Source organism: Neofelis nebulosa, chromosome 2, assembly GCF_028018385.1.
Source record: "Neofelis nebulosa isolate mNeoNeb1 chromosome 2, mNeoNeb1.pri, whole genome shotgun sequence".
Lineage (NCBI taxonomy): Eukaryota > Metazoa > Chordata > Mammalia > Carnivora > Felidae > Neofelis > Neofelis nebulosa.
This window is the reverse complement of record NC_080783.1, coordinates 129700613-129726631: the sequence shown is the minus strand read 5'-3', so window position 1 is coordinate 129726631 and position 26019 is coordinate 129700613. Positions and strand designations below refer to the sequence as shown.

The window sequence follows — 26019 nt, the reverse complement described above, 5'->3', positions numbered from 1 at the left end:
ATCACTGCAGAAAATTCTTTTGGGCAGCACTTGAATGTCTTTCATAAGGGACCTCAACAAAGCATTTGGAATTGGGTATGACACAGTTTGATAGGGCAATGGATGGGTGATTGGATGGATAAAGAGATTCCCCACCTGGATTGCAATCTAAATTAAATCTGAAAATCTTACCAACAAGAGGAGAAAACAAATGTAAAAGAATATCACTTGCCACATGACTCCTTAAATAATTTACTGAGGAATATAAAAATAGAATTAGATAAGGTTTCTTTTTCTTTTTGTAAAGTGATAAAGGTATTTTCTTAAAATCTAAATTGCTAACATTTCACTTGAGAGGAAAAAACCAGACAACCTCCCTTCCACCCAATCTCTCCTTGCTAAGGGGATTATAATGTAAATGCAATTCCACAAATGTATTAAGTTCCTGATGCAGAATAAAACAATGATAGCAGAACTAGGGGAAAATTGCATGTTTGCATTGAGTAACTGTTGACTTAATTTGAAGAAAAAAATGTTTTCTATTGTTAGGCACGGTACTTCCTAATTATAAACTCCTTAAGGAGATCACCCGTAACTAAAAGAAATGTGGGAAGTCCCAAACAGAACTTTGGAGAATAAATAAAATCTAAAATTGACAAAGTCTCTACAATAAAAGAATAAATTCAAGATATGTGCCTTAAAAATCAGAGTCTGCTTTTGATTTATCAATTCTTCAGTTTTTCTGCTTTTGAAATCAGAAACAATAAACAGGAGCAATAAAGGCATTTTAATTTCTACTCATTTAAAACAACCTCATTTTTTAAAACTGTTTTTAACTTAGTTTTTATTATTACCTCATTAAAGTTATCTTAAATCACTTTTTAACTTATTACTCCATTAAAAAAAAAAAACTCACCTTGAACTTGCATGCGAGTTCTGACAAGGTTCAGAGGGAAGCTGGCTATTTGACCACAAGTGTGAGACAGTGCACTACATCCCAGCAAAATTATTATCCCAGGGTCTACAGAATTTGTTGCATAATGTTCTAGCCAATAATTCTTCAAAAGCTGACAGAGAAGAGAGTAGTAAATATCCTTTAACCATTATGCAAGACTAAGTAGAAAAAAGTGTGCTGCTTGCTCAATTTCAATAAACATACTGGGTAGCTTCTCTTCTATAATGTTTAAGTTCATTTATTTATTTTGAGATAGAGAGAGATCATGTGTGAGAGGGGAAGAAAGAGAGTGAGAGAGAGAGAATCCCAAGCAGGCTCCAAACTATCAGCATAGAGTCCCATGCAGGGGTAAAACTCACAAAACATGAGGTCATGACCTGAGCTGAAATCAAGAGTTAGACGCTTAAACAACAGAGCCACCCAGGAGCCCCTTGAGTGGCTTCTTGATTTGAGAATTACACTGAGCATTTTCACTTAAACCCTTCAGAAACTTGACAAGTCAATACTGTCATCTCCATTTTATAAATTGTATAAATGAAGAACTAATTCAGAGAAACTAAGTTATCAAGTCACAACGCTGATAAATGAGAGGCAACCTTAATCACTTGGTTTTAGTGACTGTTCTTTCCAAAGTCTTTACAAAAGATCGTTCCTACTCCTTGTATAGAGGAGGCTATCCCTACTGTCCTATCATGGACAGGGCATACTGATGTTTTCAAATAAATGTATTCACACAACCTCAGTTTGAGTTTTCCTATGTTCTGTGTCTCTCTGCATGTGTTTTGCTTATTTTGTTTGTTTTGTTTTGTCTAATTGCTTTGGTTTGTAATGACATTCAAAGACCCAAGCAAAATTCTGAAGATTCTCAGAGGGATTAACAGAATAATGTAGAGAAGACTGCATAATCCACTCTAGGCTAACAAAACCACATTTTCTGAACTTTCAAGAAAGATTCATTTTTCCAAATTTGCTTTTCCTTGAATAAAAGTGGCTAGAAAAGTTATTTTAAAATGGTGGGTTTTACTTTATTTTTTTTTAATGTTTATTTATTTTTGAGAGAGACGGAGACAGAATGTGAGTGGGTTGGGGCAGAGAGGAAGGCACAGAATCTGAAGCAGGCTCCAGGCTCTGAGCTGTCAGCACAGAGGCTGACGCAGGGCTTGAACTCACAAGCTGTGAGATCATGACCTGAGCTGAAGTCGGACGCTCAACTGACTGAGCCACACAGGTGCCCCTAAAAACAGTGGGTTTTAAATATCACTAAGTGCTTTTAGAACTGTTCATTTATTAAAGGATACAGCTTTATCATTATACTGAGGCAACTATTATGAAATGTATAATTTGATGCTTCTGACAAAAATACATTTCAAAATGTCTTTACTCAGTGCATTTATTAGTCATGCAACAATAAAAAGAGAAATATGCAGTGTCAATCTGGCAAGAAAGCAAAAGATATTGAACTATAAAAATAAAAGTATGGAGGGAGCCCAACATAAACAGGAGCAATAAAGGCATTTTAATAAGACGCAAGACAACAAAGAAGAAAAGAAATACATGCTATCGTATTCAATACTTTAAGCTTCTATAAAAGGTATGTACATTTTTTTAATTGCTAAACAAAATTGGCTATCTTTTGTATGATGGTGGTACCACCTGCCAAAAATACCACTGGACCCGTGGCTACAGAGCTGTCCTTCCTGCACTGAGAATGAATTGAAGTTCTGCTAGTCACTTACTCTCACCTGGTTCTTATGACCAAATGGTATATATTGTTAAGAGAGTCTACCTAAAACACATGTATGGTCATAAAAATGAAATGATTGGTTGGAAGGGGAATAACCTGGAACCCTACCTGATCAGCAAGCACTACACTATTAGGATATTTGGCCTGTCTCCATGCTGTCTGCCCCCTCGCTGCCCCCCCGGAGCCCCCTATTACTCCTTCCCTCGATTCTCATTTTCATAATGGGGCAGTAACATCTCAGCTTTCTCAATTTTAACTGTACATCAGATTCTTCTAGAGAGTAAAAAACCTAAACCCTAGGCCTCCCCCCAGAATAGTTAAATCAGAAGATCTTAGATGTAGCCCAAGAATCTTATTTTTTAAAGAGGTGATTCTGATATGCATCTAGAGTTGAGAACCAATATTTTATCAGCATTTAGGTCTATAATTATTATCACTGAAACCAAATTAACAAAGAAATACCAAACAAAAAGTTATTATTAGAATACAAGACAACTAATATATAAAATGAAAAGCAAGCCAAATAAAAGCATTCAATTCAACCAAACTTCTATCAGAAGCTATTCCATGTAAAGTCATTTATAATCTGATTTTTAGAATGAAGACTATTATTATACCAAATTTTCAAATCTAACACATAATGTCATAGTAATGAGAATAAATTCACCTCATAAACAGCCAAATCTATGCCTGCATAAGGTAGAATACCTAGAAAGTTAGGAATATAACCTTTGAAAAAGGTTCTAACACCTTGTTTCAGAAGCTTCTTGCCACAATCAATAATCCCAGAATACTGTCCAGTTTCACCAAGAATCATTCTGGTCTTTAGAACCTAAATGTGAATAATATTATAAAAATATATTATATTCACTCAACTCATCTAGAAATTCAATTAACTGTATTATATTACAATTTTTACTATCATAGAAATACAAAAAGAAAGCAATTTTAAATAATGATTTTAACCTCTCCCTAATTGACTATTTTTTTAATGTTTATTTATTTTTGATACAGAGAGACAGAGAGAGTGCATAAGTGGGGGAGGTGCAGAGAGACAGGGAGACAGAATCCCAAGCAGGCTCTGTGCTTATCTGCACAGAGCCCCATACAGGGTTTGAACTCATGAGTCATGAGATCATGACCTGAGCCAAAACCAAGAGTTGGATGTTTAACCAAATGAGCCACCCAGGTGCCCCGGCTATTTTTTTAAATATTTATTTATTTACTTAAGAGAGGCAGGAAGGGCAGAGAGAGGGAGAGTGAGAGAGAATCCCAAGTAGGTTCCATGCTGTCCACACCGTCTGCTCAGAAACCTCACAAACCATGAGATCACAAACCATGAGATCTCACAAACCATGAGATCATGACCAAATCTGAAATAGAGTCAGATGCTTAATGGACTGAGCAACCCAGCCACTCCCTCTCTAACTGACTTTTAATTATAAACAGTTGACACAGTACAGAGTTTTTAAAAATCATTTAAATAGTAAAATACAATTAATCACTGTGGTTTTGATGGATAACATCTGTCCAAACTTCTTTAATGTGCTGTAAGGTAACATATTCTAAAACAAACTCATTTGAGGTAACATTATTGCTTCAAAATAAAGCAACTGTAGACAAATTCCAAGTTTAACAAAAGTAAATGGTCATGTTAAAGTGAAGAACCAATATGGAAAAAAATTTTTTGTGTGTATATTTAAAATACATACTCTAAGAACTCTTGTAACAGTGAAGTGTATTAACTATAATTATTAGATATGACAGGCTCATTTTGTGCCCATAAAGTAATAACATAACAGGAGCTATGGGGGCAATAGTAGGCTTCAGTAGTCTGTGATCAACATTCCTATGCAGTTCTCCTTATAGAACATTTCTGTTTTCTTAAATTCCACTAATTTAATGTAAGGAGCTCCATATATACTTAGAGAAATGGCTCTCCAAAACAGCCAAGACAAAAAACAGCATAAACTTTTTCTTGATTGGGCAAATTGTGTTATCTTGTTGGAGCTGCCTCTGAGCCATGAGTTAGAAGGCTTTGCTTGAAGAAGTTCTCTGAAGGAGGCACACTTTGGATAATCCCATTCTTAAAACTCTCTGCCCTCTCCAGGGCAGTGAACTCTCCTTTCTTACCCAAGTAAATCTTTTCTGTCTGCTTCACTGGTAGGTTTTTTTTCCCCACTCACTCCCTAAATTAAGGTCTTCTCCAAAGTTTTCTTCTCAGTGTAAAAAAAAAGTAAAGAAAAGAAAAGAAAAAAGCACCACACACTACTTTTTTCTAAGTAATCTCATGGTTTTAACTAGCACTTCTTTGCAGATGACACATCAAGACTTGAAATCTTTCAAGTCTCGGTATCACATTTGCAACTGCCCGCTGAAAATCATAACCTGGTTGTCCAACAAAAACTCAAATATGTGCAAACCTGAACTCATCATCTCTCACCACCTGGGCCACTTCTACCACTCTCAAACTCCATTAGAGGTGTAACTCAGATGTAACTCTCCTGAACACTTAAGCACAGAACCCGGACAGAGCTTCACCTTCTTCCTTTCCCTCTCTCCTTCCTGCCACATTTCGCACTGTCAGTTCTTGTGACAACTCTAAAAGGACTCAGTTTCCTCCAGTCAATGTCATACTCCAAGTCTTTACCATCACTCCCCAAATGATGGCAGTATCTTGTTTATCGTCATCTCACGTCTCCCTCACTCTAGAAAACTTTACCAAGATTATATTTCAGCTTCCAAAGCCTTAAATGGCTTCTTATTTTTTAAGAAATTAAAATTATATTTCTTACATTGCATTCAAGAGCCTTTCTGATCTGCCTCCAACCCATTATCCATGGTATTATCCAGTGTCCAGTCCAAACTAAAAATCTGCTCCTTTGCCTCCATTCCTTTAAGTCATTATTTCCACCTAAAATGCTCTTCCTCATTATCTCTAAATGTCCAAAATTTAAGCCAAACTCACATATTCTATTTATGTCTTTCATGAAATCACTAACTGGAAATCATTTCTCCCCCGCTAAATTTCCATAGTACTTCATATTGATCTCTCTTCTAGAATTCAAATTTTCTATTATGGATCATTGTTATTGATGTACATTTTTATCTCCTCTTCTAGACTGACCAAATGACCAAATCATGATTATTGATGCACATTTTTATCTCCTCTTATAGACTGACCAAAATGCCTCTCTGGCTTATCTCTGGATCTAGAAAAATGCCTTAAACTTAGTGACTATGCAATACAAATTTGACATGATTAATGATTAAGTGATTCTATCAATCAAGCAAGCAATCAATGAAATTTTTTTCTTCTTGATACATGTATGTATCTTCTTGATAGGTCTACAACACTACCTTGATCCTAAATAAACAAAAGAAAACATTTACTAGGTCCAACTAACACTCACTAGTGTGAGATTTAAATCCTGTAGCTAGAAAGCTGTTTATTGTACAAAATCCTGATCTGGGATTCATTTACTTTAAAAAGTTATAATTTGCACTGAAAACATTACTTTACTTACAGTTTTATAATAATACATACCTCCATGGGGTAAATACAGGTCTGGGCAGTTGCACCAGCCAATGAGCCAGATACAAATCTCTCAGTAATTCCTACTTTAGCATCATCAAAACTAAGCCATTTTTTATACTGTATAAATAAAAGCATTGAAATATATAATATTACTGAAATGGAATATATATATATATATATATATATATATATATATCCATATATTGTTTCTAAGTTTATAATGTTAATTAGTAATATAAAATTATTTGAAAAAGTATTCCAGACACCTAACATTAGCATCTAGAGAAATACTTGATTTTAATTTTTACGCAATTAGTTGTCTAAAATAATAAGTAAGACTTCTATTTGGCCTCCTTTTTCCTTTTTCTTCCCCACAGAATGAGTTAGCAACATTAAATCACATAAGCATATTAATGAATGTACTATTTTCATAAAGGGCATGCAAATGACAAAAAGGGACAGAAATTGCATCTGTTATCTCTTTTTAGCCCCATGTCTTAGATATGCAAGGTACTTAATATTGCTTGGTTACTGGATAATCAAGAACAGTAACTTAATGTGAGAGGCTCCTTTTGTTACAAGGAACAATGGTTTACTCTGGTTAGCTTAAACAGCAGGGAGGTTATCGCAATAACACATGTGGAAATAAGGAAAACAATAGTGTAAAGGTCAGGCTTCGCAGGAAGTAAGGTAAGTCAAGTTTCATGGAGACTGAAACTAAACTCATTTAGGATCCAAGACAGCCTTAGCAAACTGATTATCTTGTCACCTGTTAGGTAAGATGTCTTCCTGTTTGCTTTTCCTAGAGGTCTATCATCAATATAATTCAACTAACTCTGGTTCTCAAATCAGTAACTCCCCATCAGAAAGTGTGATTGATTCAGTGAAGGCAGAGACTGCTACATGTTCCCAGCACCTAGCACCCACCACCTTCTTCTTCCTTTTAGTAGCACAGCTGACTTAGTTGCCAACTACATTTCCCTCTTCTTTCTTGCAATTAGGTTGTGTGGCTAAGTGGCTAATTTTAGCCAAAGAGATATGAGGAGAAGCTGAGTGTGCAAACTCTGACATCTTCTTCAAGTTGCCTGTCCTGGACACCTCTTTCCTCCACCTCAGGAACAGCAAAGACGGAAGAAACCTCTGAAGCCAGGCACTGAAGATGGCAGAAATGTGCTGTTAGCCATGGACCACTTGCCTCTATCTCATTTAAGTTGTTGTGTTTTGGAATCTGTTTGTTAAAACAGCTTAGAATGAACCCCAACAAGAACGGAAATTGGTTACTAGATGTAGGGTACTACCATAACTAAAACCTAAAATATGTGGCACTGGCTTTATTGTTAGGACACAGATATTACAGTCTAAGCAGATGATGATCTTTCTAATGCTTTGTGGAAATGCTTGATAAAGCGTCTGCTGTGATAATGTGGGAGGCAGATGGTGTGCTTTTTGAGCCTGAAGTTCTAGGAAAACTGATTGTAAAATCTCAGAATATTGGTCAGTGTTGCATGTTCCTTGCTGCTTTTGGCACAATCTATAAGATATGAGGTAATGTATCTCTCTGCTTTTCTGCTCTCCAAAGCCAGTTTGCAAGCAGAAATGGAAGGGAATGGAGCTCTGCTATGGGAGTTTTCTGAGCCTGGCTTTGTATTCAAGAATGGTGGGTTTCCAAGTTGGAAAGGCCACCTGCTTCTGTACCCCAACAGAAGGAAATAAGATTGTCCTAAAGCACTTGCCTATCTGAAAAAAATCATATTAGGGGCTCTGTCATTTGATTTCAGTTTATTGTTTCAGTTCACATCAACATAGCCTACTATAAAAATGAGAGAGAAGGGGAATGACTAAGCACAGGAGCTAGAAAATAAAATATCAGAGAAGAGATTTTTGGATGTGGTTATGCTATGTGGTATTGACTGGAAACAAACAAGAAGTCTAAGAAACTTCTGAAACAATTGTATACTAGAAAACCCATAGCAAAGCCTACAAGACCCTATGTTCCATTGATCTCTAAAGCAATTCTCAGGCCCCCAAATGTAAGCAGGCAGACACCTGGAGACACCTGGCCGTGGCAGACACTTCCAGAGCTCTGCATCACATTTGGACAGTTCTGTACAGACTCACAGACTCACTTCACTGACAGAACACCATCAAAAACAAAAGCCTTTCATCTGTCTGTTTTGCTGCCTCAGGGCCTTCTCTGAAGCTGTAGGAGACTGTCCAGCCCAGAAGTCTGGGGAAGTTAAAGTCATAAGAGCAATCCTCATATAGTATGGGATATAAACTGGCAGATAAATAGCTCAGCTCTCTTCTTTCAGGCAGATAATTCTGAGAACCATTCTGTATACTTCCTAGAAGTTCCCTCAGAATCAAGCCCCTACTTCCTGTAGCTGAAACCTCATTTATGTACCCTTATATTGGCTTTTTCTTCCTTCCATGTCTCACTGTCCCTGCTTCTTCACAAATAAGCTAGCTGTACCCAGACTCTGTTTGAGGGGAGCGGGGGAACCCAAATTAAAACAGTTGGTATTACTTCAAAAGTGGCCCTATGCACCAATTGAAAGCCAGAAATTGTCAGAGTAGATCAAAAAAACAAGACCCAACTATATGTTATCTATAAGAAATCCACTTTAAATATAAAGACACATACAAATTAAATGTGAATGGAGAAAAATATACCATGCTGACACCAACCAAAAGAAAGTGGGGTAACTATATTAATTTCAGACAGACCAGACTTCAGACCAAGGAAAGTTACCAGGGAGAAAGAAGGGCATTACATAATAATAAAGGGGTTAATTATCTAAGAAGACAAAACAATCTTTAACACGTATGTGCCTTACAACAGAGCATCAAACTACATGAGGCCAAAACTGATTGAAGTGCAAAGAGTAGTAGATGAATCCACTATCATAGCTGGAGATTTCAATATCCTTTATTAGAAATGGGCAGATCCAGCAAAAAAAAAAGAAAATCAGTAATGACATAACTGAACTCAACACCACCATCAATCAACTGTATATAACTGACATCCAGATTGTTTCATCCAAGAATAGCAGAGTACACATTTTTCTCAAGCTCACATGGAACATTCACCAATAAAGACCACATTCTGGGCCATCACACACACCTTAACAAATTTAAAAGAATGGGGATGCCTGGATGGCTCAGTTGGTTAAGCAACCGGTTAAGCGTCCAACTTCGGCTTAGGTCATGATCTCACAGCTTCTGAGTTCAAGCCCCCATGGGTCTCTGTGCTGACAGCTCAGAGCCTGGAGCCTGCTTCGGATTCTATGTCTCCCTCTCCCACCTGAGATCTGTCTCTCTCTTTCTCTCTCTCTCAAAACTAAATAAACATTAAAAACAAAAAGTTTAAAGAATGGAAAGCATACAATGGCTGCTCTGAGACCACAGTGGAATAAAGTTAGAAATCAGTAACAGAGGGGCGCCTGGGTGGCGCAGTCGGTTAAGCGTCCGACGTCAGCCAGGTCACGATCTTGCGGTCCGTGAGTTCGAGCCCCGCGTCAGGCTCTGGGCTGATGGCTCGGAGCCTGGAGCCTGTTTCCGATTCTGTGTCTCCCTCTCTCTCTCTGCCCCTCCCCCGTTCATGCTCTGTCTCTCTCTGTCCCAAAAATAAATAAAAAAATAAAAAAATAAAAAAAATTAAAAAAATTAAAAAAAAAAGAAATCAGTAACAGAAAAACTATTTTTAAAATATCTACCAAATTTACCAAAATATGTGGAGATTTAAAAACACACTTCTAAATAACACACAAGCCAAAAAGGAAACCTCAGGAGGAATTTTAAAGTATTTTGAACCAAATGAAAATAAAAACACAATTTATCAAAAGGAGTCGGAAGCAGTACTAGAGGGAAATTTATAGCATTAAATACATATATTAAAAAAGAACAAAGACCTAAAAATCAATAATCTAAGTTTCCACCTTAGAAAACTAGAAAAAGAAGAGAAAATTAAATCCAAAGTAAGCAGAAGAAAATATGCAATAAGAATTAGAACAGAAAGCAATGAAATTGAAAATAGGAAATCAATAGAGAAAATTAATAAAATCAAAAGCTGGTTCTTTGAAAAGTGGTCCTAGAAAGTAGACGTAGAGAGTGGATCACTCACCAGTTACTGGACAATTATGGGATCTTGGTTGGTAAATGGGATGATGATAATCTATGGTAAGCTATGGCATTACAATTACTAAGATTCATAGTCATGGTGGGTTGGGATGAGATATTCATAGGCAGCAAAGCATTATATTATGCAGTTGCCCTAATACTTGAACAGCACGGGGAAAATTACAAGATTGTAGAGGTGGCTGGCTCTAATTCACTGTCTTAGAAACTTTGTTTTTTGGGGTTTTTGTTTGTTTTTTCTTATTTTCTTTTTCCTTCCAAGATTTTATTTAAATTCAAGTTAGCTAACATATAGTGTGGTATTATTTTCAGGTGTAGAGTTTAGTGATTCATCATGTCTTAGATCCTTTTTTTTTAAATTATTTATTTTTAAGAGAGAGACAGAGACAGAGTGCGAGTGTGAGAGGGGCAGAGAGAGAGGGCGACACAGAATCCAGCACAGAGCCTGATACGATGCTCAAACCCACAAACCATGAGATCATGACCTGAGCTGAAGTTGGACGCTTAACCGACTGAGCCACCCAGGCACCCCATGTCTTAGATACTTTGAAGGCAGATAATGTCAAGGTTAGATCAGCTGATTATCACCTTAAATCATATTATGAACACCGTAAGGCCTTCATATAAGCATTTAAAGAGAGCCTCATGGATAACTACAAATCAGGCCCAGGATATAAATGTAAAGGTAACAGTTACTAAGGAAACCATGTAGAGTCTCAAAAGGTCTCCTATGGTAAAGTGAAGACCCTCGCTGGAGAGGAGTAAGACCCTGACACATGGGATGGGGACATTTGGATGTATATGCCTAGAAAATGTAGTCTCTAGCACCCTCCAATTTGGCAAAAAGTTGCCTCCTTCCTAATTCTAGAGCAGAGAAGCTTCTCTTTGTCCAGAGGCAATGTAAAGGCCTCAAAAAGGCAGATACCTAACAAGAGGATGTTTGCTTTTCCCACAATCTGTCCCACCTATGACTGCCTCTTACTGCCTCTCAACCAATAACTTATATAGGGTCAGTCCTCAGACAGCCCAAGGACCTGGCTACTATGGGCTGGAAGGAACCAAGGGAATGGTGTGAGAGTGGATCACAAGAGTACTGACCGGGGGGATATGAGAGGTGGGATGTAATGCTGGATAGAGAAGACTTTACTGATGTGGAACACTCTCTCATGACACAGGACTCCTAAAGCCGGTTGGAATATGCTACTGGGACTGCTCTTTAAAGCTTGGACACAACTACAGCTGGCAGCAAATGAGATAGAGATGTTAAAGTCTTGACAGATTGTTGAGGAAGGGGTCAGCAGACTCAGGAAGGTAGAAATATTACAATGAATTTTATCATGCCTGGAGAACCTACCAGTAGACTATGTTTCTAAGAGAAGAAGGGAGTCCTTGTTGAAAGACCCAAAGATGACTGTCTCAGGGTTGACAGCAGGGGACTATAGCTGCCATAGATTCCTCTGACAGATCTACAGAAGGTAAACAGAAAACCTTCGGGAAAGGATTCACCTTTCTAGATGTCATTAAGAATTTTCATGATTCATGGGAAGAGGTCAAAATATCAATTAATCAATTAATAAGAGTTTGGAAGAAGGGGCTCCAGACTTCAGTGGAGGAAGTAACTGCAGATGTGATGGAAACAGCAAGAAAACTAGAATCAGAAGTGGAGCCTGAAGATGGGACTGAACTGCTGTAATTTCATTATAAAACTTTCACAGATAAAGTTTCTTCTGATAGAAGAACAAAAAAAGTGTTTCCTTGCGATGGAATCTACTCCTGGTGAAGATGCTGTGAAGTCTGGTAAAATGACAACAAAGGATTTAGATTATTATATAAAGTTAGTTGATAAAACAGTGGCAAGTTTGACAGGATTGACTCTAATTTCGAAAAAAGTTCTACTGTGGGTAAAATGCTAATAAACAGCATCACATGCTACATAGAAAATGTTTATGAAAAGAAGAGTTCATCAATGGGGCAAACTTCATTGCTGTCTTATTTCAAGAAATTGCCATAGCCACCCCAACCTTCAGCAACCACCACCCTAATCAGTTAGCAACCATACCCATGAAAGCAAGACCTTCCATCTGCAAAAAGATTGGAACTCACTAAAAGTTCAGATGATGCTTATAAAGTACTTTTACTTAGAGTAAATACATAGTTGGGGTTTTTTTTTGGTTTTTTTGATTTTTGTTTTAGATACAATGCTATTGCACACTAAATAGACCACATAACTTTCATATGCACTGGGAAACCAAAAACATATTTGACTCCCTTTATTGCAGTGATCCAGAACCAAACCCACAATATCTTCAAAGTATCATTTACACAATGATATCTACTGCTTGTGCACATGCCAGTTTTCTCTCTCATGAAAGTCTAAATTTTTTAATTAAATTTAAAACCTGATCTTTATCATAAAATTCCACAAGAAGTAATATTTTACCTGTTCATAGGCCCCAATCTTGAGTGTTGTCTCAGGTGCAATTTTAAAAACATTTACACCATTCCCCCACCAAAGAGAATGAATTCCTCCTTCTTTTACCATCTGCTCAAACCCACCAATCAATCTCAGTCTCCTTGACTTTAAACTATGAACCTAGAAATGAACAGGAAATTTATTTTTTAATTTATTTTGTTGGTAATATGACAATGATGTTATTATTGTTAATAAAATAATGATATATAAATATAAATATCTATGATATTCAACACCATTTTCATTTTTGTTTGGAGACATATAAAATTGATATATTAATTCTTTTGTTTTACCAAATACATACTTTAATCTCATATATCAAAGAAAAGAACAACTTAAAGAAAACAGGAATGACTTACCAGAAAATTTTTACACACACAAAATGTGTTGCTGTTAATATATCACAAGATTATTAAAAAGTACACTGAAATATGCACTGAAAAAGGAATGGATGAGAATATGTCAAACTTTCAAAAGTGGATACTTCTGGGTAGCAAGGTATTGTGGGATGAACTGCGTCCCCCTAAAATTTATATGTTGAAGTCCTAATGCCTATTACCTCAGAATGTGACCTTATTTGAAGACAGGGTCTTTATACAGATAATAAAATTAAAGTAAGGTCTTAAAGTGGGCTCTAAAATCTAATATGATTAGTATCCTTATAAAATGAGGAAATTTGAACACAGAAATATGTAGAGAAGGAAGACAATGTGAAGAGACACAGAGAAAAGACAGTCATCTCCAAGCCAAGGAGAAAGGCCTGGAACAGATCCTTTCCTCGGTGCCCTCAGAAGGTGCCAACACCTTGATCTCAGATTTCTAGCCTCCAAAACTGTGAGACAATAAAATTTGGTTGTGTAAGCCAGTCAGTATGTGATATTTTGTTACAGCATCCCTGGCAAACTAATACACAAGGATTACAGGTCATTTTAATGTCCCCCTTTATACTTTTCTTTATTTTCCCATTTTCCTAATGTTTTATTTTATAATAAGAAAAATGTTATTTTTAAGAGAGTGAAAACTAAAACAGTAAAATACCCTCCTGGCTACGATATAAGAGAATAATAATGGGAAAGCAGGGTGAAATGGGTATTCTCACCTCCTATGGGAAGAAGTCTGGAAAAGAATTTAACACTAAGCACGTGCACCCACACAGCTTTTTAAATGTTCAAATCATTACTTAATTTCTAGGAACTATTTCTAAATAAATAATCCTAAATATGATAAAAATATTCATAAATAATGTTAATAATTATGAACTATTATGAATTATAATTTTAAAAGAATTTTAAAACTACCTACATGTCCAAGAATAGAAAAAAAAAACAAAAATAATAGGACATATCCACTTGAAATAATACAGTCATTAAAACCTGTATTTGAAGAATACACAAATATTTGAAATATTTGAAGAATATCTGAAATAACATGAAAACATGCTCACATTATCCTGTTCATTACAAGAACAAAAAACAGTATATAAATTATTCATATATACTGCTACTTAGTAAGAGGCATTCCTGCTATAGATGCAGAAGAGCTGGAGAAAGAAAGTGCAAATATGTTTAGGGTTGCATTGTGGATACAGATCTGAGTGTTCTCAACTTGGTTATTGTAAAAAAAATGGGAGAAGGATATTCCTAGGCTGCTACTACTGTGCCTCATCACCTAGCACCCATAAGAGGTAGCAGGATCTGCAAACTTTTCATTCTGTCTGTAGAAGATGATGTCCCCCAACATGTTGTCAGAAAGCCCCCGAACAAAGAAGGCATGAAACCCAGGACCCAAGTGCCTGAGATTCAGCATCTCATTGTTCCACGTGTCCTGCAACACAAATGATGGCTCTGAAGAGATAGCATACTAAGAAAAATAAGGAAGAGGCCATAGAATATGGTAAACATTTGGCAAGAGAAGGAAGGAAGCCAAAGGAAAATAGCAGGAATAGATTGTCAGGAGATGGGAGCTATCCCCTCTGAGAGCTCTCAACGTGTACATCTGAGTCTGTCAGAAATAAGATTTTCTAAGAGTAACAAGTAAGATCAGCCATCAACCAAAAAACACTATTCATAATCCATTACCAAATGTCACCAATGTTACCAAAAAAACAAAAGACAAAACAACATCCAGTATGTAAGTTTAATTATAAATTTAAACTCACTAGACTGTGAATTATAAATTTTTATATCCTTGCAAAGAAAGTATTCTGCAAATATTAAATTTGAATTATGATAGTTAACAGACTAAACTATGCACTATTTTAAAACTATCATTGATAATCCTTACTCGGTAAAATAAAAATAATTTGACATTACCTCTAGTGAAGTATCAGCCACTAGTAAACTTTAAGTAACTTATTTTCCAGTTCTTAGAAATATGCTTAACACTTCATTAGTAGAATACAACTGTGTTATTATGTAGGTGCTAGAGTCTAAAGATAACCAATAAATAAGACTAGTGGTGTCTTATCACTTCTTTGGTAGATTTAGTTATATTTCTGGGGAAAAAAAACCTCTAACAGAGTGTTCTATTATTATTTCCAATAAAAACGAATTCAAATAGCACACAAGCATCTGTAAGAAAATTAAGAAATCTTTTAATATTGAAATAAGAAAATTTACATTTTCAGAAAAAGTAAAACTTTAATGGGAAATAGGATGAAATGTGTCAAAATATTTCCTTTTGAAAATTAAGGAGGGTTTTTCAAGTTATGTTAATGATTAAGGGGTAAAGTGTGCAATCTACCTGCATCATGACTTTCAAGCGGTCAAAAGGTGCCGTGCATGTCCTTGCAACTGCCCCGGCTATACCTGCTGCCACCAAACGCCTCCACCAATCTCCAGAACGCTTCTCTTGCTCAGTAAATTCATCTGGAATAGATATACTCTCCCCTATGTCAATTATCTGATACGATATAAATATGAATTACATAATAAGGAAAAGTATAACCACTTGATAAATTAAAAAGATAACTTTTTACAAAGACCAAAAACCCAAAGATTTTTTTTTCATATCTCACCGCCTGTTAATGAAGACTGACAATTTTCTCAGCACTTGTACTAGACCAAATGATTTTTAATAATACATTCACATATAGGTTTAAAATCTGTAAAATCAATTACCATTAGAGTTATTAATTTTAAATTATCAACCTATTTAATCTCTTCCATGAAAAATGTAAATAATCAGTGCAGTGACCACGTCCTAGTCACACACCACAGTGCCTGCCACACAATAGGTAAGGAATAAATGCTTAATTAAGTTTCTTTACTTTATTTAAAATTCTCTCAAATTCCACTGTGTACTTACCTAAGTCAGAATTCAAGAGCAGCATTTTATATGCTTTAATTTCTTTATTACTGACATCAATTCTTTCCTCAAATGACAATTTTCTTTTTAAAAATCTGAACTCTGACAAGTTTTGCATTTCACTTTCTTTTCAGTAATCATACATGCTTTTGCTAAGCTTGTCCGTTTTTGCTAAATGTTGAGGCAGTGTGACTCTCTGGAAAGAGCATCACACTGGACTCAGGGGATCTAGGTTCCATTACTTGTCAATCATGGTGGACAAGTCACTTCTCTGGTTCTTAGTTTTCCCACCTTCAGTTTATTCATTCATTGAATGCCCCCTTTCCCAACACCATTCCACCTCAAAACCATTGTACTTGATCTCCCCTCTACCTAGAACAATCCTCCTTCGATCTTTCCATGAATTCTTCTCTAACACTTAGCACAATTTTAATTAGTTCATTTCTATCTATTGGTTGCTTCCTCCTTTAGAAATTAATCCTGATAAGAGCTGCAAACTAGTCTTTCTTGCTCACTGTTGTCAACCTTGCACCTTGGTCTATGGAGATAAGTGTGCTCAGTAAATAGGTGTTGAATTAATAAATTAACATGCCACGTGCTGGGCTGTGTATTCATAATATTATGGTTCAAAAGTTACTTTCTTCCCTCTGGGAGTTTATAGTATAATGAGAAAAATAGGAAAGGAAACAAGCAATTATAATACAGAGGAATAAGTACAATAATAAGGGTAGCAAAAAAAAAAATGTCTTAAGAACATAATACAGGGGTGCCTGGGTGGCTCAGTCAGTTAAGTGTCCAACTTCAGCTTAGGTCATGATCTCACAGTTTGTGGGTTTAAGCCCCATGTTGGGCTCTGTGCTGACAGCTCAGAGCCTGAAGCCTGCTTCAGATTCTGTGTCTCCCTCTCTGTCTGCCACTCCCCTGCTCACACACACTCTCTCTCTCAAAATAAATAAATAAACATTAAAAAAAATAACATAATATAGAGACACTGAATGGAGTATAGAATTTTTTTTGGCAGGGGGGAGAGATGAGTGGAACTGTCAGGGAACATTTTCCACACAAAGTGACTTAGAAGTAGCAAAGCAATATGAATCCAGGTATTCTGACCTCAAAGGTTAACTTCTTGTCTATCTCACTCTACTATCTCCCTATAGAAGTAGGCATTAACCTAGGGAATGTTCTAGGCAAAGGAAATAATTTCTTCAAAGATACTGCATATTCTAAGAACTGCAAGACTGTATAAAGGGATGGAAGGAGGATAAAGAAAAGCTCAAGACCTCAGAATAATGTTGACATTTCTGGCTTGGGCAACTAGGAAGTTAATGACACCATTCAGCGAAATGGAAAAAGAAGGTCTAGGGAACAGATGATGTTGTGTTTATGTTTGAGGTGTCTCAATTGATGTCCAATGAATGCTTGTACATGCAGAAGGAAGGTATGCTCTAGATGGAAGAGTAAGTGGGACTGCCTAGGAAAGAAAATGTACAGAATGAGACGTAAAGAAAGCTTAAAACAGAATATAGAAGAAAACATATAAGAAACAAACTGTGGAAGAAGATCCTCAAGAGATATGGAAAAGTAACGATAGAGAAGTGGGAAGAAAACCAGGAGAATGCAGTGTCAAGGAAACCAGCTGAAGAGAACATTTAAAAAGAGAGAGTGGTAAGATCTAGAAAATATACATTGAACTAACATTTGGGAGACTGGCTTAGTAAAATAATTTTTATAAAGTGCTAAAAGCAAAGCCAGTTAGTTGAGAAGTAAATGGAAAGTATAGCCATGAAGACTGTAAAAAAGATAAGGTAGCTAGAGGGAACATCAGTAGGATTATACTTTTTTTAAATGATACTGACTTAAATATGTTAAATGTTTAAATGCAGGATATTTAAATACAAAAAATAAAGGAGATAAGGAAGAGAATAAGGCCTCTGAATGGGTCAAAGATTAAATCAAAGGGGAAATCAAAACAATATCTTGGGACAAATGAAAATGGAAACACAACATACCAAAACTTATGGCATGCAACAGAAGCAGTTCTTAGAGGGAAGTTCATAGTGATACAGGCCTACCTCAAGAAACAGGAAAAACCTCAATGTAAATTTATACCTTAAGGAACTAGAAAAAGAAAAACAAACTAAGACAAAAGTTATAAGAAGGAAAGAAATAATAAAGACCATAGCAGAAATGAAGGAAATAGAGACCAAAAACAAAGCAAAAAAAAAAAAAAAAAAAAAAAAAAAAAATCACCAAAACTAATAGCTGGTTATTTTGAAAAGATAAACAAAATTGGGAAACCTTTAGCTAAACTAAAAAAAGAGAGAAAACCCAAATAAAATCAGAAGCAAAAGAGGAGATAATATAAAGGATACGACAGAAATACAATGGGTCGTAAGACACTACTCTGCACAATTATACACCTATAAATTGCACAATCTAGCAGAAATGGATAAATCTCTAGGTACATACAATGTACCAAACACTACTGAATCATGAAGAAAAAGAAAATGTAAACAGACCAATGAGAAAGCAGACTGAATCAGTAATCAAAAATCTCCCAACAAATAAAAGCCCATGATCAGATGGTATCCCTAGTGAATTCTACGAACATTTAAAGAAAAATTATTACCAATCATTTTCAAACTCTACTAAAAATCTGAAAAGTATAGAACCTTCCAAACTAATTTTTACAATACCAGCATTACCCTGATACCAAAGCCAGACAAGGACACTACAAAAAAAGAACACTATAGGCCAATATTCCTGATGAATATAAATTCAAAAATCTCAACAAAATATTAGCAAATAAAATTCAATAGCACATTAAAAGGATCATGATAAATGGGATTTATTTCTGGGATGCAAAGATGGTTCAACATACACAAATCAAAAAATGTGACATCACATTAATAGAATTAGGGATAAAAATCATATGATCGTATCAATAGATGCAGAAAAAGCATTTCACAAAATTCAACATCCTTTCATGATTAAAAAAAACTATCAAAAAATTGGGTAGAGAATGAATATAACTCAACATATTAAAGGCCATATATGACAAGCCCACAGCTAACATAATACTTGATGGTTAAAGGTTGAAAGCTTTTCCTTGAAGATCAGGAACAAGACAATGTTGACCATTCTTCCCACCAATCCTATTCAACACAGTACTGAAAGTTCTAGCTATAGCAGTTGAGCAAGAAAGAGGAAAAAAAGGCATCCAAATCAGAAAGACAGAAGTATAATTGTCTCTGCTGCAAATGACATGATCTTATATATAGAAAATCCCAAAGACTCCACAAAAAAACCTGTTAATCAATGAAATCAGTAAAATTGCAAGATACAAAATTAATATATAAAAATCAGCTGCATTTCTATACATTAACAATAAAATATATGAAAAAGAAATACAGAAAACAAACTCATTCATAATAGCATCAAAAACAATAAAATACTTAGGAACAAATTTAACCAAGGAAGTAAGAGACCTACAGATTGAGGACTAGATGACATTGATGAAATAAAATGAAAATGTGGGGCGCCCGGGTGGCTCAGTGGGTTAAGTGGACGACTTCGGCTCAGGTCATGATCTTGTGGTTTGTCAGTTAGAGCCCCACATCAGGCTCTGTACTGACAGCTCAAAGCCTGAAGCCTGCTTCCAATTCTGTGTCTCCCTCTCTCTCTGCCCCTCCCCTGTTCACGCTCTGTCAATAATAAATAAACATTAAAAAATTTTTAAAAACAAATTGAATATGACACAAATATATGGAAAGATATACCATGCTCATGGTTTGGAAGAACTAATATTGTTAAATGTCCATATACCCAAAGCCATCTATAGATTCAACACAATCCCTATCAAAATTCCAATTGCATTCTTCACAGAATAGAAAAAAAATCCTAGAACGCATATGGAAACACAAACTCCAAATAGCCAAAGCAATCCTGAAAGAGAACAAAGCTAGAGGCATCATACTCTTTGGTTTCAAGCAATACTACAAAGCTCATAATGAAAATGTATGCTACTGGCAGAAAAAGAGACACATAAACTAATGAAACAGAATTGAGAGCCCAGAAATAAATCCTTACATATAAATTCATATTTGACAAAGAAGCCAAGAATATTCAATGGGCAAGATAGCCTCTTCAAAGAATAGTGTTGGCAAAACTGGATAATCACATGCAGCAAAATGAAATTGGACCTCTACCTTAAACCACTCAGAAAAATGAACTCAAAATGGATTAAAAACTTAAAATAAGACCTCAAACTATAAAACTCCTTAAAGCAGGCAAGGAAAAATCTTCTTGACATGGGTACCATCAAGGACCTTTTGGATATGACACCAAGAGTATAAGTAACAAAAGCAAAAATTAATTAGTGGGTCTACATCAAACTTCAAAGTTTCTACACAGTAAAAGAAACAATCGTATATCTTATTTAGGGTTAATATCCAAAATATATAAGGGACTCATACAACTCAATAACAAACAATCTAATGAAAACAAATGAGCAAAAGAACAAAACAGACATTTCTCAAAAAAAAAGAAAAAAGACCTATAAATGGCCAATGTGTATATGGAAAGATGGTCTACATCAGGGAAACACAAATCAAAATCACAATATTACCTCACACTTGTTAGAATGGCTACTACCTACAAAACAAGAGACAAGTGTCGGTGAGGATGTAGACAGAAGGGAACCTTTTCTGCAATGTCGGTGGGAATTTAATTGGTGCAGCCACTATGGAAATCAGTATGAGGCTCCTCAAAATATTAAAGACAGAACTATCATATAATCCAGAAATTCCACTTCTTGGTATAAAGCCAAAGAAAATGAAATCAGGATCTCAAAAAGATATCTGTACCTCCATGTTCATTGCAGCATTATTCACAATGGTGAAGTTACGTAAACAACCTAAGTGTAAGATGTGATATATATACATATACACAATAGATTATTACTCAGCCACTAGAAAGGAGAAAATCCTGCTATTTGCAACAATATAGATGGACTTTGAGGGCATTATGCTAAATATGAAATAAGTCAGATAGAGAAAGGCAAATACTGTATTTTCTCACTCATATACAGAATCTAAAAAAAGCCAAATTCATATAAACAGACAGTAGAATGGTGGTTGTTAGGGGCTGGGGAATTAGGGAAATGAGAAGACGTTGGTCAAAGGACAAAACCACCAGTTATTAGGTGAACAAATTCTGTGGGGATCTAATTACAGCATGGTGCTTATAGTTAATACTGTATTATATACTTTCAAGTTGCTATGAGTGTTCTCACTGCAAAAAAGAAATGATAATTATGAGAGGTAACAGAAGTGCTAACTAACTAACCCTACTGTGGCAGTCATTTCACAATACATAAGTGTATCAAATATTATGTGGTACACCCTAACTTACACAATGTCATATATCAATTATATCTCAACAAATCTTATAAGGATATAAATAGATAATCCATAGAAAAAGAACACGTGAATCTCTAGTATTTCTATGAAGAGATGTTTAAAATGGACTAAAATCAAAGAAGTGCACATTAAAAGAAGATACCACTTTGTACCCAACAGAGTGGAAAGTATTAGAAAACTGGACAATACCAAGCAATACGTAGAGAAACAGGAATTTTCAGGCATTGCTGGTGGGAATGTAAGCTACCATATAGCAAGTTATCCTGGGAAATAACATGGATATATTTTATAAAATTAAGACTGGATAACCTACTGAAATTTGCAAATGCATATTACTTCTGACTCAGAAATTCAGGTGAAATTCCCTAAGCTACAGTAGAGGAAGGCATTTTGCTTGAAGTTGAAGAAAACTATTTCTTATCAGTTCCTATTACTAGGAAAATGGATAAAGAAGATGTGTTAAATGTATAGCATGCAGTAGTTAGAAGCAATAAACTAGATGAATGCATAAAAACAAGGACAAATCTTAAAATCATAATATTGAGTGAACAAAGCAAAAAATCAGCTGTGGCCTTTAGCAGAATACTATCTATGTAAAATAAAAGCACACACATGAAACACTACATGATTCCTAAGATCATATACATATCCAAGACACAGAGGAAACATATTAGAATAAGTGCCTATCATAATAAGTAACCTTTACTGAAGACATGTATTACCTGCTCCGCCCTTTTCTACATTTATTAACTAATGTACTAATTTAATTCTCAAAACTCTTACCATTATTATACCCAGTATATAGTTGAGAAAACCTGAGGCACAGAGGGGTTATATAGCTAGTGGATGGCAGAAGCAAAGTTCAAACCTAGGCATCTGACTCCGAAGCCTATGCTCTTGGCCCTCCCTTATATTGTCTATGGAGAGGAGGATTTGCAAATAGTATACCATGAATAAATGATTAACTTAACCCCCTGCATCAGAGATCTAAAAAAGAAAAAAAAATGTTTTCAATTATAAAACCTCATTTCCTCCTCACAACTGAGTCAAGTGCTTATATAAAACGAATAGGTAGATTACACAGTTGATCCTTTCTGATTCTGAAATTTTGCATTTTAATGATTGACTTTGCATTTCCTATGATAGAAACCTAACTGAGTATATCATTTCTGTGAAAAGAATTAAAGTATATTATTTTTCCACTTTCCTAAGATAGTTAACTATATCGGAATAACTTATTCTCAATGCAAATAGCAGATAAGTATCTACTTTAAGTTCTAGGTTTTACCAAACAAAGAAATTGTGGTAGCTGTCTTTGTACATATAATACTAACACTCCTTGCTAAATTAGTAGAACACTATTAGGAGAGAATTTTGCTATTTTAGCTACTGAGGCTGGAAGTAGTATAGGGATTATGTGATCATAATAACAGCTATGGCATTTGTGACAAAATAAAAATATAGTAAAATACAAAGTAATCTTACGGTAGAGCGCTTCCAGAAATGAGCAATTTCATCAATATTTTTTGCAGGATGAAGTAAAAAGTAGTACTTCCATTCATCCCAGTCTATTGTCATTGTTCCATCATTATCGATGCTGAAATTTACAACAGAAATAGTGCTTATAACATTTATAATAAATCCTCTAAGAATAAGTACTAAGTGTAAGAATACTCTGTTGGATATTTAAAAATTTTCTAAGACAGCAGATTTATGTTAGTTGTTCTTACATGGAGACAACCTAAGTGTCTACCAATGGATGAATGGATAAAGAAAATGTGGTATGTGTGTGTACATATACACGTGTGTGTGGAATATGGAATATCATTCAGCCATAAAAAAGAAGGAAATCTACCTATTTGAGACAACATCGATGGACCTTGAGGGAATTTTGCTAAGTTAAACAACTCAGACAAGGACAAATACCGTATGATCTCACCTATAAGTGAAATATTAAAAAAATAATAATAATAATAAAGCTCATAGATACAGAGAACAGATTAGGGTTGTCCAAAGTGGGGGTTTAGGGAATGAGTGAAATGGGTGAAAGAGGCCAAAAGGTACAAACTTCAGTTATAAAATAGGTAAGTCATGGGAATGTAATGTACAGCATAATAACTAGAGTTAATAATCGTATACTGCATAATTTTGAAACTTGCTAAGAGAGTAAATCTTAGAAGTTCTCATTGTAGGAAAAAAATTTTTAACTATATATGGTGACAGATGCTAACTGGACTTACAGTGATGATCATTTCCCAATATACGCAAATATCAAAACATTACATTATATGCCTGAAACTAGTGTTTCATGTCAGTTACACCTCAGTAAAAAAATAAATAAGTTGAAGTTTTAACTACAAAAAGTATTCTTATCAGAAAAATAATAGTAGTAAATAAGAGGGTAGGAGGAAACTTTTGGAAGGGATGGATAGATTTATGACACAGATGTGGTAATGATTTCCTAGGTGTTCACTTATCTCCAAACTCACCAAGTTGTGTATATTAATTATGTACAGTATTTTGTATGTCAAAAAAATTAAAAAGAAACGTGTTAAGTCAATTGCTTAAGAGAATTACATCTGTTCTTTGAACTGGAAGCAGGAAGGATTTTATCCTAGGGACTTTGTGAAGTGTAAACACTTCATGATTTAGTCAACAGCATTCTCACAGTTCAATAAATTTCTCAGGGACTCTTCTTATAACACTGTCAATAAAAGATGATGTTATAAAGGCAGGCAGGCAGGAAATGAGGGAGGCAGGGAGGAAGGAAGGCGCTACATATATAGCAATTAGTTTCTAACATGGAACTAAATAAAAACTGTTAAAAATAAGGATGAGGACTGACCTTTGTAGAATTTTTTTTGCCTGAGCTTCAGAAATATTCACACCCAGTGATTTCAAAGCAGCAATTATTTCTGAAGTCTCTATTATTCCTTTAAAAAGTGAAAAAATGTCAAATTAAAGTATCTGAAAAGATAAGGCAATATACTTAGAACATAATAGTCTTTAAAAAGTCCATGTTTTTTAGGCCTATAATTCCATATTCACAACACAAAACTTAAAAGCTCTGAAAACTAAAAGACTTCTTGTATATTTGTCATCAAAATTCATTTGGTAGTCAATTATTTATGATTCTATATAATTAATCATTTGTTTCATTGAAGAAATACTCACATATATAATTGCACAGTGGTACCCCAAATCTCACTTGTAGTTATCACATAATATATCATACAGGAACTGTATTGCTTGTCTAAAACCCAAATTCTAAATTTCTAAACACATCTGACCCTAAGGATTTCCAGTAAGAGATTGCAGATCTACAACAGATTTAGATTATGATACCCACTTGGAAAAAATTTAAAAGCTAACTCTGAAGATCTGATTCAGGCACATGAAAATAAGGCAACCCAACATTTTATAAGGTAAACTAAAAAAATAATAACATACCTAAATTATAATACAACACAAAATCTTTTTTTAAGGTGCATTTTTTAAAGTTTATTTCCTTTTGAGAGAGAGAATGAGAGCAGGGGAGGGGCAGAGAGAGAGAGAGGGATAGAGAATCCCAAGCAGGCTCCATACTGTCAGCACAAAGCCCAACATGTGGCTTGATCCCACATACTACAAGACCATGACCTGAGCTGAAACCAAGAGTCAGACATTTACCCAACTGAGCCACCCAGACACCCCCAACACAAATTCTTTTTAGCACAACCATATCCTATGTTATAACTCAAATCAACTGATATATTGAATACAAGCCTACTATGCATCTCAATCTCATGTTGCAGGATGTTATAAAGGAAAAATTAAGTATTCCATTTTCTCCTCAAACTCTAAAACACATAACTCATCATGGTACTATCCAAGTCCAAAGAACCTTTGATTCCTCCTCTGTGTAAAACAAAGAGTTGAGGATACTCAGTCTTTTAAAATATGAGGACATTTCTATATTAAAAAAATCAACTTAATGTCACCTAGTTGAAAATATGTAACATCAAAAATATATGAATTCAGTCACATCTTTATTTCATATTTTATGAGCCATAGCTGCATCTGTATACATTTATAAATAGTGCACATATGTATGAGATATATTATTCATTTAGCCTATAGATAAAGCCCAGTATTCATGCATAGAATTTCAGACTCTTTGCAATCATTCCAAGGCCCCTAGCATTCCAAGATTCACAGGGTGGAATTTACTGGTCTATTCCTCAGCCTAGAAATCAAACTTTTCTTCAACTGGGAAAACTGAATCCTCTGCCTTATATCCCATTACAATCTCTGAACACTATGCTCATTAATTCAATAGTTTAAAAAATGTATTTTGAAAGCGTACTATTAAAATCACTATGCTAAGTGTGAGAGAAGCCAGAGATTAATAAAACAACAACCCCTGAGAAGCTTGCCAGCTTGTATGGATGAACTACTTATTTCAAAATTATATCACACTGTGCCAAA

At 35.1% G+C, this 26019-nt stretch overlaps 1 protein-coding gene across 1 annotated transcript in view; it reads right to left on the bottom strand.

Moving 5' to 3' along the window:
• LOC131504272 (mitochondrial adenyl nucleotide antiporter SLC25A24-like) overlaps nt 1-26019 on the bottom strand; it is a 52838-nt gene that overhangs the window by 2341 nt on the left and 24478 nt on the right. Inside the window, exons 3-9 of the mRNA XM_058716346.1 lie at nt 24398-24485; nt 23038-23149; nt 15569-15727; nt 12794-12946; nt 6226-6333; nt 3346-3510; nt 896-1046 (exon numbers count right to left, since the gene is read on the bottom strand). Coding sequence (XP_058572329.1) covers nt 896-1046; nt 3346-3510; nt 6226-6333; nt 12794-12946; nt 15569-15727; nt 23038-23149; nt 24398-24485 — 936 coding nt within the window. The remainder of the gene's footprint in view (nt 1-895; nt 1047-3345; nt 3511-6225; nt 6334-12793; nt 12947-15568; nt 15728-23037; nt 23150-24397; nt 24486-26019) is intronic.